Genomic DNA, 14,315 nt, shown 5'->3' with positions numbered 1-14,315 from the left:
CTGCCACTGGTCTGATGTGATACTTGGCATCCTGTACTGCTATGAGCCATTACAAGCACAAGAATATTCTATATACTGGCGAGGAGGATCCTTTGGTGTTTTCCAGCCTAACAGAGAACCAAAGGGTAGAGCAGATGGATGGACAGACAGACCCCTGGTTTGTTTCACAGCAGTGGTTATCCTGGCAGCTGGATTGTGGCCTGGCACAAGACTCCTGTGGAATACCAAGAAAGGCAGCCTTAGACACCAAGACCTTTCACGTCTTTGATTCAGTCAGTCTTAACTAATGAAGTTTACGAGCCCCTTAATAAAAAGGGGAAAGGAGCAAGACATTTCTGCTTTAGGATAAAGCACAACCTGGATCTGCCAGATATAGACTGAATACTTTTACAAAATAATTATTTTCTTCCATCTTGGAATATATCTCATTGTTTCTTTGTAAAGCCCCGTTTGTCTGTATCCACCTGTTGTCTTCTGACTCCTGGTTAGATGGTAAGTTCTTGGTGGGGAATTATTCTGGATCTACCTGCCTCCGATGCTGGTCTGCCAGGAATTGCTAGGTGCTATGGTGATATGAATAACAAAAATAGACTATCTAAGGGAAAAACAGCACTCTCAGACAATAAGATCAAGAAACTTGGTCAGAAGTGTGACTTGTCATTTGTCATGTAGTCCAGCTTGCTCATGTCAGTGGTTTGATTGCCTCAATCCACTGTGCTCGCTCTGCCTTGGAGCTGGCCTGGATATAATAATGAATGTCATTTTTGGTGATGATTTTGAAGAGGTTGCCTTGCACGTTGCCCTTCACTCCTGCAGAGAAAAAAAAAATGACAGATCAGGAAGGTGCACAGAGAAATGCTTTGTGGCAATATGAAGCTTCATAGGGAAGAATTTTCATTTAGTGAATTAGGACATCAGACCTTTCAGTTTCATTATGGATAAGACATTTAAAGCTCTTGTGTCTTTGAGTTCCCTTCTGCAAAATATAGACATAGTACAGAGACCCCTCACATAGAGTGTATGAACTACTGTGTACTATGTATCTTATATAAAATAGCCGCTGTTTAGATGGCAAATCTTGCTTGAGTTATGCAATGAAGGTATGAACTCCCTACCAGTTTGTGCAGTAGATTAGATTTGCTCCTGCCCATCTTTGAGTTCCTGTTAGCAAGGAGCTCTGTTGCTTACTGTGCCCCACACCCCTGACCATATCTTTTTCATCTTTCGTCTCTAGAAAGATGCTCCCTATTAGACATTCACACATTGTGGTTGCTGTCATAAAACAAATTGCTTTAACAGCAGAAACACTCATCTGTGAGGCTGAGGTTCTAGACAGATGCCTAAACTTGGCACATTCACTAGCAGAACTGTTTTTTGTATTGCTGGCTTTGTGTTTCCCCTACACTCGGGTTCTAGGAGATCAAAAAGGAAAAGGTAATAGCGTAAGTAAAGAGGACACACCAAAAAGGGATGACATCAGGAGATATCTCAAGACTTTGAGTTAAACGACATCCAAAAAGAAGGTGTTTCCTCTTTGTTTTTTAACTTTGTAATATTAATCAGTGTCTTAGGACTGTCTCAGCAGTCATCTGACCGAGGAAAGCCCATAAAAAGGGGAACACCCAAGATAAGTGGAAATAACACTTAAGAAATCCCCTCTGCTGTGGACAACCCAGCAATATGGGGATTTTTTATGATGTGTCTCTTCCCTTACTTGTAAGGGGAGAGGAAAGGCCAGCCCGCTTGTGCATGCAGACAGCCATACGCAAAAACACACACACAAAGACTGTGTTGCTATAGCATAAGTATGTATGTGTGAAAGTTAGGAGGCTTGTGCTTACCTGCTGGGACACCATTGTCCTCCAGAGCTGAGACAAGACAGCCACGGAGAGAAAATCCACCTACTGGCCTGTTTTCTTCCTGGGAAAAAAAAGGAAATGAGGCTTATCTGGAAAATATCATCATTAGAATAATTTCCCAGAGCACATCAACTATTTTTATGAAAGTGGAGATGTGATGTCAGTCTTTCCAGATATAAAACATCCATGTCACAAGAGAAGTCAGTTAGGACATGTAATAAAATGCATTACTATATTGTTTCAGTCTCAGATGTTTCTCTGATGTAGCACAAGGATAGGCTAACAACCACATTTCAAACTTATGTATCATATTATCAACAACAAGCTGTATTAAAATATATATATATATTTCTGCAAGTTTTTAGCTTGCTGCTTTTCATTGAGACTGCACAGGGAAAAAAATGCCTGTTTTCACTAGTAGGCTTGCTCTCTTGTCTGATCTTTAGGTTCTGCAGTTTGAGTTTATAGCATTGCAAAGATGAGTTGCAGTGCAAAAAAAATCCCAAAAACCACAAAAAAAACAGGTAACAAAAAATGAATGAGCTACATAAGCTTTTTTCACCATTGTGTTGCTCATGTCTCCTTTAAACGTCACACAAAACATTTCTATACATGTTCTTTCAGCAACCTGTTGGGCTTTGTGGTACTCCATGCATGAGGGGCTGATGGATCAACGTGCCCTTCTGGGTTGCTCACATTGATTATTATATCCATGAAGATGAATTACACTGTTCCCTGAGCAAGTTTGAAACTAAATAGCTAAAATTCTTGTAAATACTTTGGCATCAAGGAGACCCTATTCAATGCTGGAATAAGAATGTAAAAAATCCCAGTAGTAGTAGTAGGACCCTAAAGCGGTGGGACATCAGCCCAGAAAGATCACAGCCCAGGAAGAATCCCTGCAGGAGCATGGTCTCAGACTGTGTGGGTACAGCAAGAAACCAAACCAAACCAAAACCAAAACAAAAAACCCCAAACCAAATAATCCAAGAAGACTGCTGCCCCTTGGCTGAGGAAAAGGAACCTCACTGAGGAAAAGACAGAAAGATGCAGGGATAGAAAATCCCAAAAGGACAGCCTCCCAGGGTAAGGCCAGAGAGGCTCTATTCCCCAGAAAATGGACAGAGGAACCCAGATGGAGATTTGGGTGAAAGAAACATTTAGAGTATAACTATATTTTCATTAAAATGTTCTAAGAGGATTTCTGGGGGTCTTAAATCTACACTCACATACCTTAGTGGGGTCATAGTAGTGCAAAAAAGCAGGATCAGCTCTCAAAACAAATCTCCTCACCTTCCAGTTTTTCCTCTTGTGCCCCTGTAGAACAGAAGAATTCAAGTTACCACCAGAAAATACCATCTGAAATGGCCAGTTTCCTGCAGGCTGTAGGGGAGACCTAAACAGGAACTGAAAAAGGAGGTTTTGGAGCCAACAGAGAAAAATATTTTCTGACATCTTAGTAACTCCCAGGATTTTCTGCTTAACATCCTTCTTAATACAATAATAATTCTCTCCTCTCTGCCTTTGTTGCGCTGAGAACCAAGACAGCAGAGTGACGGAAGCAATTGATTGTACCCCTGATTCTTGCTCTTAATTTCAGATTAAATACAGGTCTTGGATTAAAAAACCATGCTTGCGTGCTCTGAGGGGATTATTTCAGGTTCTTTGCAGCTCTTCACTCTTTCGCCAGAGCCCTCTCCACTGCTGACAGGGAAGCACAGCACTGCAAACCAGAGCAGAGATGTGGCCATGTGGTGCAGGCAGGGTTCCCTCTGCAGGTGGCTGTTATGCTTTGAAACAGCGAGACTGATCCTCGACTTGGACATAGCAAGGGTCAGAAACTAAATCTCACAGACTGAGGTGGGATCCCATAAAGCACTTACTGACAACAAGAAATTGTGCCTGAAGAAAACAGGTCTCACCACCACCAGAGTGTACATGTGTGACTGTCCACAGGTAAACATCCACTTCATGCAAAAGTCAGTCTGTTTAGCTTTAATATGTGTCTGTGGCCAGCAGAACGTCATAGCTGCCCACACAAACCAGATGGGATAGATTAAACCAGAGGAACAGTGGATCTGCATGGGAGTGAATACACCACCTCAGGTGGGATGTGGAGCTGCCGGGGAGACGGCTTCTGCTTTTAATACTTTTTTATACCTATCAGTATACACTGAATATATACAGAATATCCAATTAGTCCTGCCTGAGCAGCAAATTCCATAGCTTACTTCTTTATAATTAGATAGTCTTCACCACACCATCTCTGATAGTAGTACTGACAGGCAAGTTAGCTCTGCTGGCCACAACTCTCCAGCCACACTCATATAAATCACATTTATTCTCTAGGAAGCCATAAGAGCTGTCATTTTTTTGTTTCCCAGTGAAGGTTCAAAGGCTGTATTTACCTGTTTCACTAAGAATCCTTGCTTCACAATTGTGCCACTTAATTCAGAGATGTTAAATTGTAGCTCTTCCTTGGAACTGATATTTTTCTTACTGCTCTCAGCCTGCAAACAGGGAAAAGATGGTTCCACCTTTCTTTTTAATCTAAACACACATTTAAGTACAAATTTCTGCATTTTATTTTCCTTGAGCTGTTTTTAGTTCATATTTCCCCAGTAAATTCTACTCCATAGCCCTACTCCTCAACCTTGTAAGTCCAAGATTTACAAGCAACAAATTACAGCTGTTAAGCCTACACATACACTGTGGCCTGGAGTTTTAGTGTAACTACAGCACGGCCTCTGTTACATGCAGGCACAGCACCGTATTTGAGGCAAACACTCATTTTAATGTCTAATTATGTGATTTGTAGATCCCTCCATGTCCATGTAGCTATTTGTCCCAGCAAAAGTGCAAATGTTAGTATTGCTGAAAGACTAGACCTGTTCCTTCTGTGTTTGCTTTCATATCCTGCATATTTTGCCTTTGGTTGCACACTGTGCATGTCCCCTTTACCACTGCCCCAAATCCAGCGTGTGACAAGGGGCAGAGGAGGTGCCTCTTCTGGCAGCTGCATCACTTACAAACATGTACAGTGCAGTGGAGTCATCGAGAAACTGCTCAGAGAGATCACTGTAGCGTGTGGCCTCAGTGCTGCGGGCTCCCACGGGCTTGACGAAGTTCTCCTCCAATAGCATGGATGCCAAAGTGATGGCCTCAAATCGTGACACAGCAAAGCTGTTGGAGATGAGCCAGTCCACCAGGGCAGAACCTGTAGGGAGAAAGGCAGCTCTCACACCAAGGCAACATGCTCTTCCAAGGTGAGACAGATGGTCTTCTGCCACACAGGTCTTCATTTGATGAAGCATTTTGGCACCACCACAAAGACTGTCAATGAAGTGCAAGGTTGACCAAAAGTGTGAGGTCCACCATGTGCTTCCATATATGCAAAGAGCAAGAGAGAAAGGTGTCAAAGAGCTTGGCTGCACCAGTACTTTCCACTGGGCCACAACTGATACCATCATGAAGACAGTACAGTGGTTTCCTTGTCTCTGCAATGTCGCTTGTCAGATGTGAGGAAGCTTTTTGTCTGAAGTAGGGGTACCTGTGAAGGTCTCTTTGTATCTGTTGCCTTGCTCCAAGTTGCGGGTCAGCTTAATTCCAGTACTGCTGTCACACATTCTCTCCACTATGTGGCTGTAAATGAGAGCACAGGACAACGTTAGTAGAATAGAAAGATAGGCAAAAGTAGATGCACACTTCTTTCAGTGCCTGGAATGTCCTCATTACTACCCATATAAAGATGGGAAACAGCCTAGATACTCCCCCAGAAGTTTTGTCCTAAGTACTGTTATAGGAAAACTTTATTCTCCCAATAGCAGCATTAAACAAGATGCCTCACATAGTATCTTTCAATTTAAAGCACTTCAAACTGAGCTATAGTCAGCCTCCATTTAACTTCTCAACAAATATAAAATTAATGTAATTTTTCTATTTCTTAATCAGTTCTCTGTTTCCTCTTGTTTAACATGATGCACCCTAAAAATACTAGCCTGGATTCCAGCTACCAGCTTTGAAAGCTCATCAACCTGGCACAAACAATGTCATCGCTTAGTCTTTCCCTGACATTACATCTTCCCTGTGAGAACCTTAGCAGCTGACTAAGAAGGTCTTCAAGCCAGCAGCGAAGTGGCTGTGTAGAACCCACATACTCCCAAAAAAACATCATCAGAAAAAAGTGAATTCCTGTACCCTCGTAAATGTATGTGCAAACCTAGGGCAGAGCAGACAATTTAGAGGCTCCTGGCCACAAGGCAGTGAGTGGATCTGTGCAGAGAGGAGCTTCCCTTGACCCTCCCCATCCATCAGCTTGTGCGCTTTGCAAACTGCAGGAATTGCAGACGGAGAAAGCGGTTACACTTACTGGAGGCTGATATTCTCTAGCAGTTTGAAAGAGTTCTTCATTCTGTGAAGCTCTTGTACCTGTACTGGGTGACCAGCATGAATAGCTCCAGTGATGTCCAAAGCCCAAGAGTCTCGCTCCTCCCTGGAGCAACATTCCAGGAAATAGTCTGTATTGGTTTTTGTCCTTAGTTTGATGAGTAGCTGTGGAGAAAGAAGTGCAAAGCAATAACATCATTTAGTTATTGTCCTTCACTTGCATTTTTCTTCTTTTAACACTGGCCCAAGTGACACAAATGAGTCTGATATAGCATCCCACCTGAGCACTACAGAACAATTCTTGGCCAGAAGAATGGTGGGCACAACTCTAGGTTTTCTTGCTTCCTGCCCCTGCCTCAGATCCCTGGGGTTTTCAGTTCCAAGCATAGTTTGCATGCATGGAGCTTGTGGTACTTAAAAGGGAGCAGACCACCCAGACCCTGGATTACATAGGAGTATGCTGCTGACTATGGAGCTTTTCACACCCAGATCTCTAGTTTACTCAATAACTACAAACTCTCACCAGGCTCTTTCTGCCATTAGAAGTTCTGAAACAGTCACCAGCTTCCAGAGTCATTTCCCTCCTGGCCCCACTCGGAGGAAGGCTGCATTGCCACTGCCCACGCGTGAGCGCAGGAGCACAAGAGGCACTTTCCCTTCCAGAGCCCTCCTTCTGGAAACTTTCCACAGCAGGAATGTCCCACTGGAGAAGGAAAAGTGAGTCTGACCTGGCTGCCCAGGAGCATCCATGGATACAGCCAGAGTCTAAGGCAACTACCATAGAGGATAAGTTTCACTTTTTTCCCATCCTCCTCAAATTTTATTGAGTTGTCTACATCCTCTCTCCATGCACTATTGGGCTGATGCATTTACGTTTATTCTTCCCACTGTGTGTGGGACATTTTTCTTTTGTTGATGGCTGTCACCCAGATTTGGGCATAGGGAACAGCAAACACACACTGAAGGAGTTAATTGCTTGTCCTGGTTATGTTGGTAACAGCAGCTTGCTTTTGGGTGGACCCAATTCTGGAAACACCCCAGTGATGTGGTTACTGTAATCAAAGAAGTCAGGAGAAGAGGGAAAGACTAGGAAGAAGTTAGAAGGTGAGTGTCATTGAAGAGGGATACATTTTTCCAATCATACCGGTCTGTTCTCATATTCCAGGCATGGACAAGTAATAGTGCAGCCATCCAAAAGGATCCTGCCCTTTGGAGAAGGCTCCTTCTTGCCTCCTTCAATTTTGTAATACAGCAGTTTATCCTGAAGCAGAACGAACCATCTCACTTTCCAGTTACGAACAATATGTCCCTAGAGAGGAAAAAAAATCCACAGAGCTGACTTCACAAGCATTGAGGAATTACTTTTTTTTGGTGAAAATACTAAAAACCGATAGGAAACTGTATGAAAAGAAACACAAGAAGCGATCAGGAGTTCTGTTCTCCATGAAACACAAATTTTTAGTAACAAAATAGCACAGCTCCCTCATTATAAAATCATGGAGCAGTAGAAAGGTGTTTTGCTCTTCCTTCAGCAAGGACAACTTCTTTGCTGGCAATAATTTTTTCTTACGAAAGCTCACATGAATTATCTCCAAGAGCTGTCATTTAGGTGCACACCTGCCTGCTGACAGCACTAGTCAGGAACAGGGCTAAATCCAAAATACGTGGGGCCTCTTGGAGACAAACTTCTCTCCAGTGACCCCAGGTGGTGTTTGAATGATTTTGTTCTTTGTCATTTTGACGTGGCTGTAGGTGCCAAGTGGTTTTGAGAGCACTTTGCTGCGTGCCTTGGCTTTTCCTTATATCACCTCTTACTGCTAACGAGCTGTTTATTTCTGTCCTGCGCATTCCCTGTGCTCCCATTTCCTGTAAAGGAAATATGCTTCTTAACGGCAAGAGAAGGAAGGCAGGCTGCTGTTGAACGCCTCCCGGGTCATACCAGAACACAGACACCTCTTCTTCCCGCTCTGTGAACGGCCACCGGCTCTGCCTGGCCCGGCCGCAGAGGGAGCAGCCCCAGGCAGGGCTGGCCCGGCGGGCTGGGGCCGGTCTGAGGAGCCGTGTCCGGCTGCGCTGCGGGGAGCTCACTGGCGGTGCGCTGACTGGCGGTGCGACGGGCCGTGCAGCGTTACAGCCCGCGGGCAACGCGCGGGGAGGGGAAGGCTCTGACACCTGGGAGAGGGCGGGTGCAGCTGGCGAAAGGAACATGCAGGGTCCAGTTGTGGCAGGAATCAAAGCTCATTAATTTTCTATGAGTTAAGGGGAAAACCAGCAGTTTCCAAGGAAAGGTGCAGTAATGAGTCTTTAAAATCCAGAGCAGTTTATACTAAATGCAATTTATCTAACTTGGGTGTGTTCTTCCCCCCCTTTGCCTTCTTTAATATTTCTTTTACCTGTTGTAAAGTCCCTTGGCTATTTTTCCTGAGATCGTGTTCTTTGCTATGGCTCTTTCCTTTCCATCTTGGAAATGTCCTCTTTTTCAAGAGGTTGCTTTACCTTTTTTTTCTTTATCTTTACCTGACTTCCACACATTTATAGTATATTCATAATACATTAAAATACATAATTCAGTCATTTTTAATACATTTAGATCATCTCCTTGCTTCTGCTATCTTCTTAAGAAAGGTCTGTTTTGTTTTTTTTCATCTGGTCTCATCCCTTCATAATTTTCTCTGGATCCTTTGTTCTGTTCTCCCTCAGTTTCCTTTAGTTGTCTTCTTTGTGGCCTCCTTCCTATCAAGCTGCGTATCTCGGTGATGCTGTACAGACTTTGGGCGCTCACAGCACAGTGTGCTGCCGATAACCTATTCCCCTCTCATGCTTGGTGCCTTGGCTTCCTATCTTATACACCCAGCAAGGAGAGCAGGAGCTGGGGCTGCTCTGCCCTGGCTGCAGAAGGGAGGACGAGGAACAGCTTGGGCTGTGCAGCCCTTCTCTGCATAAAGAACAGCTCCACATGGCCAGCAGCTGCCAGGAGAGCTCCTGCCCAGGATTACCTTCATGTCAGCACAAGAGGCACTGCCACGTACTATAGAAAGTCACTTCCCAAGGCGTGGCAAAGCTTTGAACAAACCTTTGAATCACATTTTTGGTGTGCAATCAAGGACCATATATGTAATTGAGACAGGGTCTTTGTACTAAAAGCAGCTTATGCCCCTTGCTAAGTTGCCCTCTTGTGTCCCAGCTATGACACACTTGGTCCTACAGGGAGAAGTGTTGGAAAGGCTGACATCTGTGACACCATCTTTCAGCTCTTTTCTCCACATTTTGGCTAAAATTTTCTTATAGTGCAGCTTGAGGGGTGTGGAAGAAATAACTTATTTCAAACTCATTTCTACATTTGCATTGCTCTGATCCCCTTCAAAAAGGATAGTCTGTTCTCCATCCTCTCCTATGAAATGGGAAACCCTGCTCAGTTGGGCTGCTAAAGAAGGCACAAAGTATCTTCAGAGACAGTCAAAACATCTCCCCTCTCTCCATCCTCCCATGGCCACTTCCACTGCTGCTGTGTAGCCATTTGCCAGGTATTTTTTTTATGCAGAGGTATGCCCTAGGTGCAGACATACTGGCTTTCTGATACCTGAGTAATCCTGATAGCTAATTCACTTTCCACTGGGTAAACACTGCCATGAGGAAACTGAAGGCAGGGTAGTGAACACATGCAGCTCCCCTGGCAGACATCTGCACAGATCTGGAGGAGCTCTTGTGCCCAGGGCTGGCAGGAGCCCCTCACACCCAGCACCCAAGGGGCTGCCTTGCCATAGACCCTGGCTCGATCCCATCCCCACTCAGGGGCTGCTTCCACGTTTGGGCAGAACCGCATGAAGGGGAGCCGGAGCACTTACCCGTTTGACGAGGAAGCCCTCCTTCAGGACTCCCGCTGCCTCCTGCATCACGGCCAGCAGGGAAGAGAGTCGAGCCCCTGCCGAGAAGCGCCCAAGCCCTGGCAGCCTGTCCTTCTGCACACAATTTGTTTAAGAAAACTCATTTTTCTTCGCTGCCCTCCTCCTCCAATGTGACGCACTCTCCCTTCCCTGTTTTTTTCTCCCTCTCTTCCTACCTGTGAGACATTGCGTAAACATTGAGCTGGCTCTGATACGTTACCTGCCCTCCGGGAAGTAAAACAAAAGGAAGCCTAAAAAGGATCTCGGGAGAATTTCACAGAATAGAAAAAAACCTCCACCAAGTGAGCTGGCCAATACAAGCAGCCACATAATGACAAATCAGGTATTGCATGGGAGGGAGAAGCAGAATTATAAGATCACATCCCTCAAAAACTTCAGACTAATCAACTCTGCTGCTTAAAATTTCTCATCTAATAAACACATCTTGCACAGATCAGAACATGCTAAAGGGAACACATAGACCATTAAGTTTACAAGGAAACTTTTACAAACCTTGAAATAATTTCTTTTGACAGAAATTTTTACCAAAGTAGCCCCAAAGCACCTAAAAGCCTCTTCTACTTTCAGTGACCTCTGGGCGTATAAACCAAGATTCTCAACTTAATATCCCAAATCCCAATGTAAGAAACTATTTGGGCTTTCAGTGAAGCAGTCTGATCAAAGAACAATGTGCTGCGACTTCCTGTAACTCCCAAGCTCCTCTGAAATAGAGTGCCTTTTTGTGTCTGAATATGAGCTTAGATGTTTATTACATTTTTTAAGACTTTGGCTTAAATAAATATGTTTGATATATTTATCAAATCTTGTCCTGATGAAATAAACTAGTTTTAGTATTTCAGAGAGTGCTGCTGTTCAGAAGCAATATTCGTTGCTGTACTGTGAGCATTCCCTGACTTGTACCAAAATAAAGGTGATATACAAGGGCAGGGCTAGGGGCTGTGATAAGAAACACGATGTAGAGTATAATGAATAAACAAAAGCACTTGTATTGTAAAAAGAGTCCGGAGTTCAATAAGACAAAGTGACTCAGGTATCTCTCAGTCTTTGCACACAGAGTCAGATTACTGGTCACACTTTCCTGTACCAAGGGAAAGGAACAAACAATTTCTTTATCTTTATACTATCTTTTATAACTTTTAGCAAGAAAGAGCAAGACAAGGAAGAATTCAAACCTGACAATGTACTGGAGACAACCTAGAGAACAGTCCCACAGAGATCACAAGAAATACAGTGCGTGACTGAACACTCCTTGAAGTTATAAATATCGATTGCTGTAGATAGAGAAAGCATGCTGGCTGAGATTCCAAAAGCAGCCGGCCCGTATGGAAATTACCTGTGTAGCTCCTGGTGTACTCCTGTTGCCACTTTGGGAAAGGCAGGCAGCCACAAGGCAACTGCCTGCAGAAGTCATATCCCAGTTATGTTTGTTCTTCAGGCCACCTGAAGAAGTACAGTAAGTTTAACAGAACACCTAGAGGAGTAATTCTTGCTGTAGGTATGTGGTATGTCAATGGAAATTTTTGTAATTTAAAAAATATTATTGTAGCCATAAAATAAATGAGAAATTAACTTCAAGTATGTCTTTTAGTTTAAAAAAGAATCTCTGTGTTGATACATAAATATAAATAGAAGTTGTACTCAGAAGCAGAATCTTGGGGAAAAAAAATGATTCATTCAGCAGAAAAAGGCAAATAAATGTCAGCTCACAGTATTCTGTACATCAGAATTAAACTTGAGAAAAAAGAAAACTCGAGTGTAGGTACACAAGAGACTGCTTTGTGCCTTTCCCGGAGATGCACTCTTTATATATCCAGCTCCATGAACACAGTGTTCCACCGTTCGGTATTTGAGGTTTGACTTCACCTTGTTCAGCTTGTTACTGCAGGCAATTTATAACAGGGTGGGTGAGATAATTTCATGCTAGTGAGGGCAGGTAGAAGCTTGCAGGGGGCTCTTGCTCAGTGATCTCAGAATTGCACCATAACCAGCCCTCATCTGAATGAGCTCTTTTTCTCCAACATGCAGACCACCCACAACCCTGCAGACGGGTCTTGACAAAATTACCATTAGCAACAAAGAATTTTATGTTAAACTGCCAGTGAATGGTGAAGCAAATGCTGTAGCTGGTCATTAAACAACAGGATTTGTATCAACTACTTTTTATAATCTACAGCCTTCAATTCCTTCAATACTTCAAAGTATTTCTTCAATACTTTGCATATTTATGACATACATACCTCTTTCCCCCTGTCACATTCTGTAATTACTCAAGGCTAACAAACTGCCCCTACCTACATTGCTCCCTGAGGCTGAGTAAATACAGATCTTTCATGGTCATATAGTGTAAAATGAGCCAGGAGACCTGGGTTGCTGTACTCACATATGTGCTGGGAAGGCAAGTTCTGGCACTGAAGTCAGCGGGTGGAAAAGGACATGCTTTGATCCATAAAAACCTCGGGAACTCTGTATCAAGTCTGTGGGGCTCGAAGCTCACTGAAGGGAAGACTGTGTGTTTCCTCAGATCCTTCTTAGAGTGCCTTCCACACGTCAGTGTATTTTAAGAAAAAAGCACAGTTGAGCGCTTGACATTTTTTTTTCCATTCAAAGTGTCCCCCAAATACTTTATATGCTGTAGAAGTTGCATTTGGCTGCCTGGAGCTGCAGCTGCAGGCACCAGCACCACGAGATGCTACTCAAGGTTGAAGGGAAGGGCAGGAGTCAGGCTCTGAGCAGACTGTGCTGTTTCAGCTGGCCGACAGGACACACTTTGCTGACACCTCCAGGTCAGTCCCTCACAAAGCCACAGACAGCTGATTAAGAGCACCTGGACAACCTCCGTTGCATGTTCTGCAATACCCATTGTGTACCGTCATGGGGACAGTGTCACATACACCCGGCTTTTCCAAAGCAGCCTCTTCTTAAGATGCTAGAACTTTGCCCTCTAGTGTAGGACACCATTAAATATTTAGCTCCTTTGGTGGATTAGGGATGAAAGGAGACAAAACCAAACCACATCAAAATAAAAAAGGATTAAATATTTCTAGATAAAAGTGAAAGATGACAAGTGTTTAAAAGTATTGACATAAGAGCATTTTTATGTAGAAAGGTGGCAGTGTTTGGAAATCAATGTTTAATTGCCTGTAATCTGGAACAAAAAACTATCGGAAATTAAACATCAAAGTGTAGATTCCGCTATGAAGAACAACATGTCAGTTCCGCTGCATCTAAAAAAACACCGAGGGCCAGAATCAGAGAGAAAACAGCAAGCAATTGTCACTGTACTTAAAAAACAAACTACAACAGCCCCAAGAGAGGAGGACACCCCTTCTGTAGCAGCCACGATTTCCGCTTATAAGAAAGAGGACACTGGGCTGTGTGTCACAGGACTGTGTGTGCCTGACCTGAGCCAGCACCTCTGAGGTTTTTTGTATTAATGAATCCTTATTAGATGTTACACAAAAAACTGCTTCCAAGCTGCCAATCTTACAAAATTAATTCAGGATATGAAAGTCAAACTGAGATTCTTACAATTAACCCATGACGCCAAGTCCTGTCTACAGGTATACCTGTTCCTTTCTCTTCAGTTCACTGCATGAGTGCAAGTGGAGATTTCGGCCTTGTAATTACAACCGAGTAAACAGCACAGTTGCTAATGAACAGCCAGAACATGCTTCCTCGCTTTGGCAACTGGACAAAGCCATACACACAAAACCTGCGGCCCTTATTTTAAGCACTTGGCAAGCAAATGCAGTTCCACACATACAGAAGAGACCAGTTGAGATAGATGGTATCACCTCAACAACTTCTGAAGATCCGTAAGTCACAGCAACTGATGCAGCACAGCTGAGGCCCAGCGCGGGCTTTGCAGATGCGGTGCTCCCTTACACGCACCAGCGCAGCCCTCTTAGACCTGCTCCTTCCAGCTACACAACAAATACCCACTAAATTGCCTTGAACCTTTTATTTAAGCTTCTTGGTTAAAATCTGCTCAGGCAACAAGAGAGCCTGATTTTAGCTGCCAGGGTAACAAGTGACTGAAATGCATTTATCTTCAGTTGCTTTGTTACTGTCCTCACCATCTCAGTAATTTTTTTCAGGCACTCAAAACTGACAGAGAGTTGTATACACCAATGAACTGAGGCTCTAATTAGAAAAGTTCCTGCAG

At 43.6% G+C, this 14,315-nt stretch overlaps 1 protein-coding gene across 1 annotated transcript; it reads right to left on the bottom strand.

Moving 5' to 3' along the window:
- Positions 1–670: 670 nt before the first annotated feature.
- PLEK2 (pleckstrin 2) lies at positions 671–10,138 on the bottom strand (the record flags this gene model as incomplete). Its single annotated transcript, XM_080345794.1, has 9 exons — positions 671–810; positions 1,842–1,920; positions 3,093–3,176; positions 4,268–4,369; positions 4,889–5,076; positions 5,410–5,501; positions 6,229–6,410; positions 7,390–7,554; positions 10,091–10,138. The coding sequence occupies 9 exons, from the start codon at positions 10,136–10,138 to the stop codon at positions 683–685; spliced, it is 1,068 nt and encodes a 355-aa protein (XP_080201920.1). The 3' UTR covers positions 671–682.
- Between the last annotated feature and the right edge of the window lie 4,177 nt (positions 10,139–14,315).

Source organism: Nesoenas mayeri, assembly GCF_963082525.1.
Source record: "Nesoenas mayeri genome assembly, chromosome: 5".
In the NCBI taxonomy this organism is placed as follows: domain Eukaryota; kingdom Metazoa; phylum Chordata; class Aves; order Columbiformes; family Columbidae; genus Nesoenas; species Nesoenas mayeri.
The sequence above is the reverse complement of the archived record's forward strand: the minus strand, read 5'-3'. Positions and strand labels throughout refer to the sequence as shown.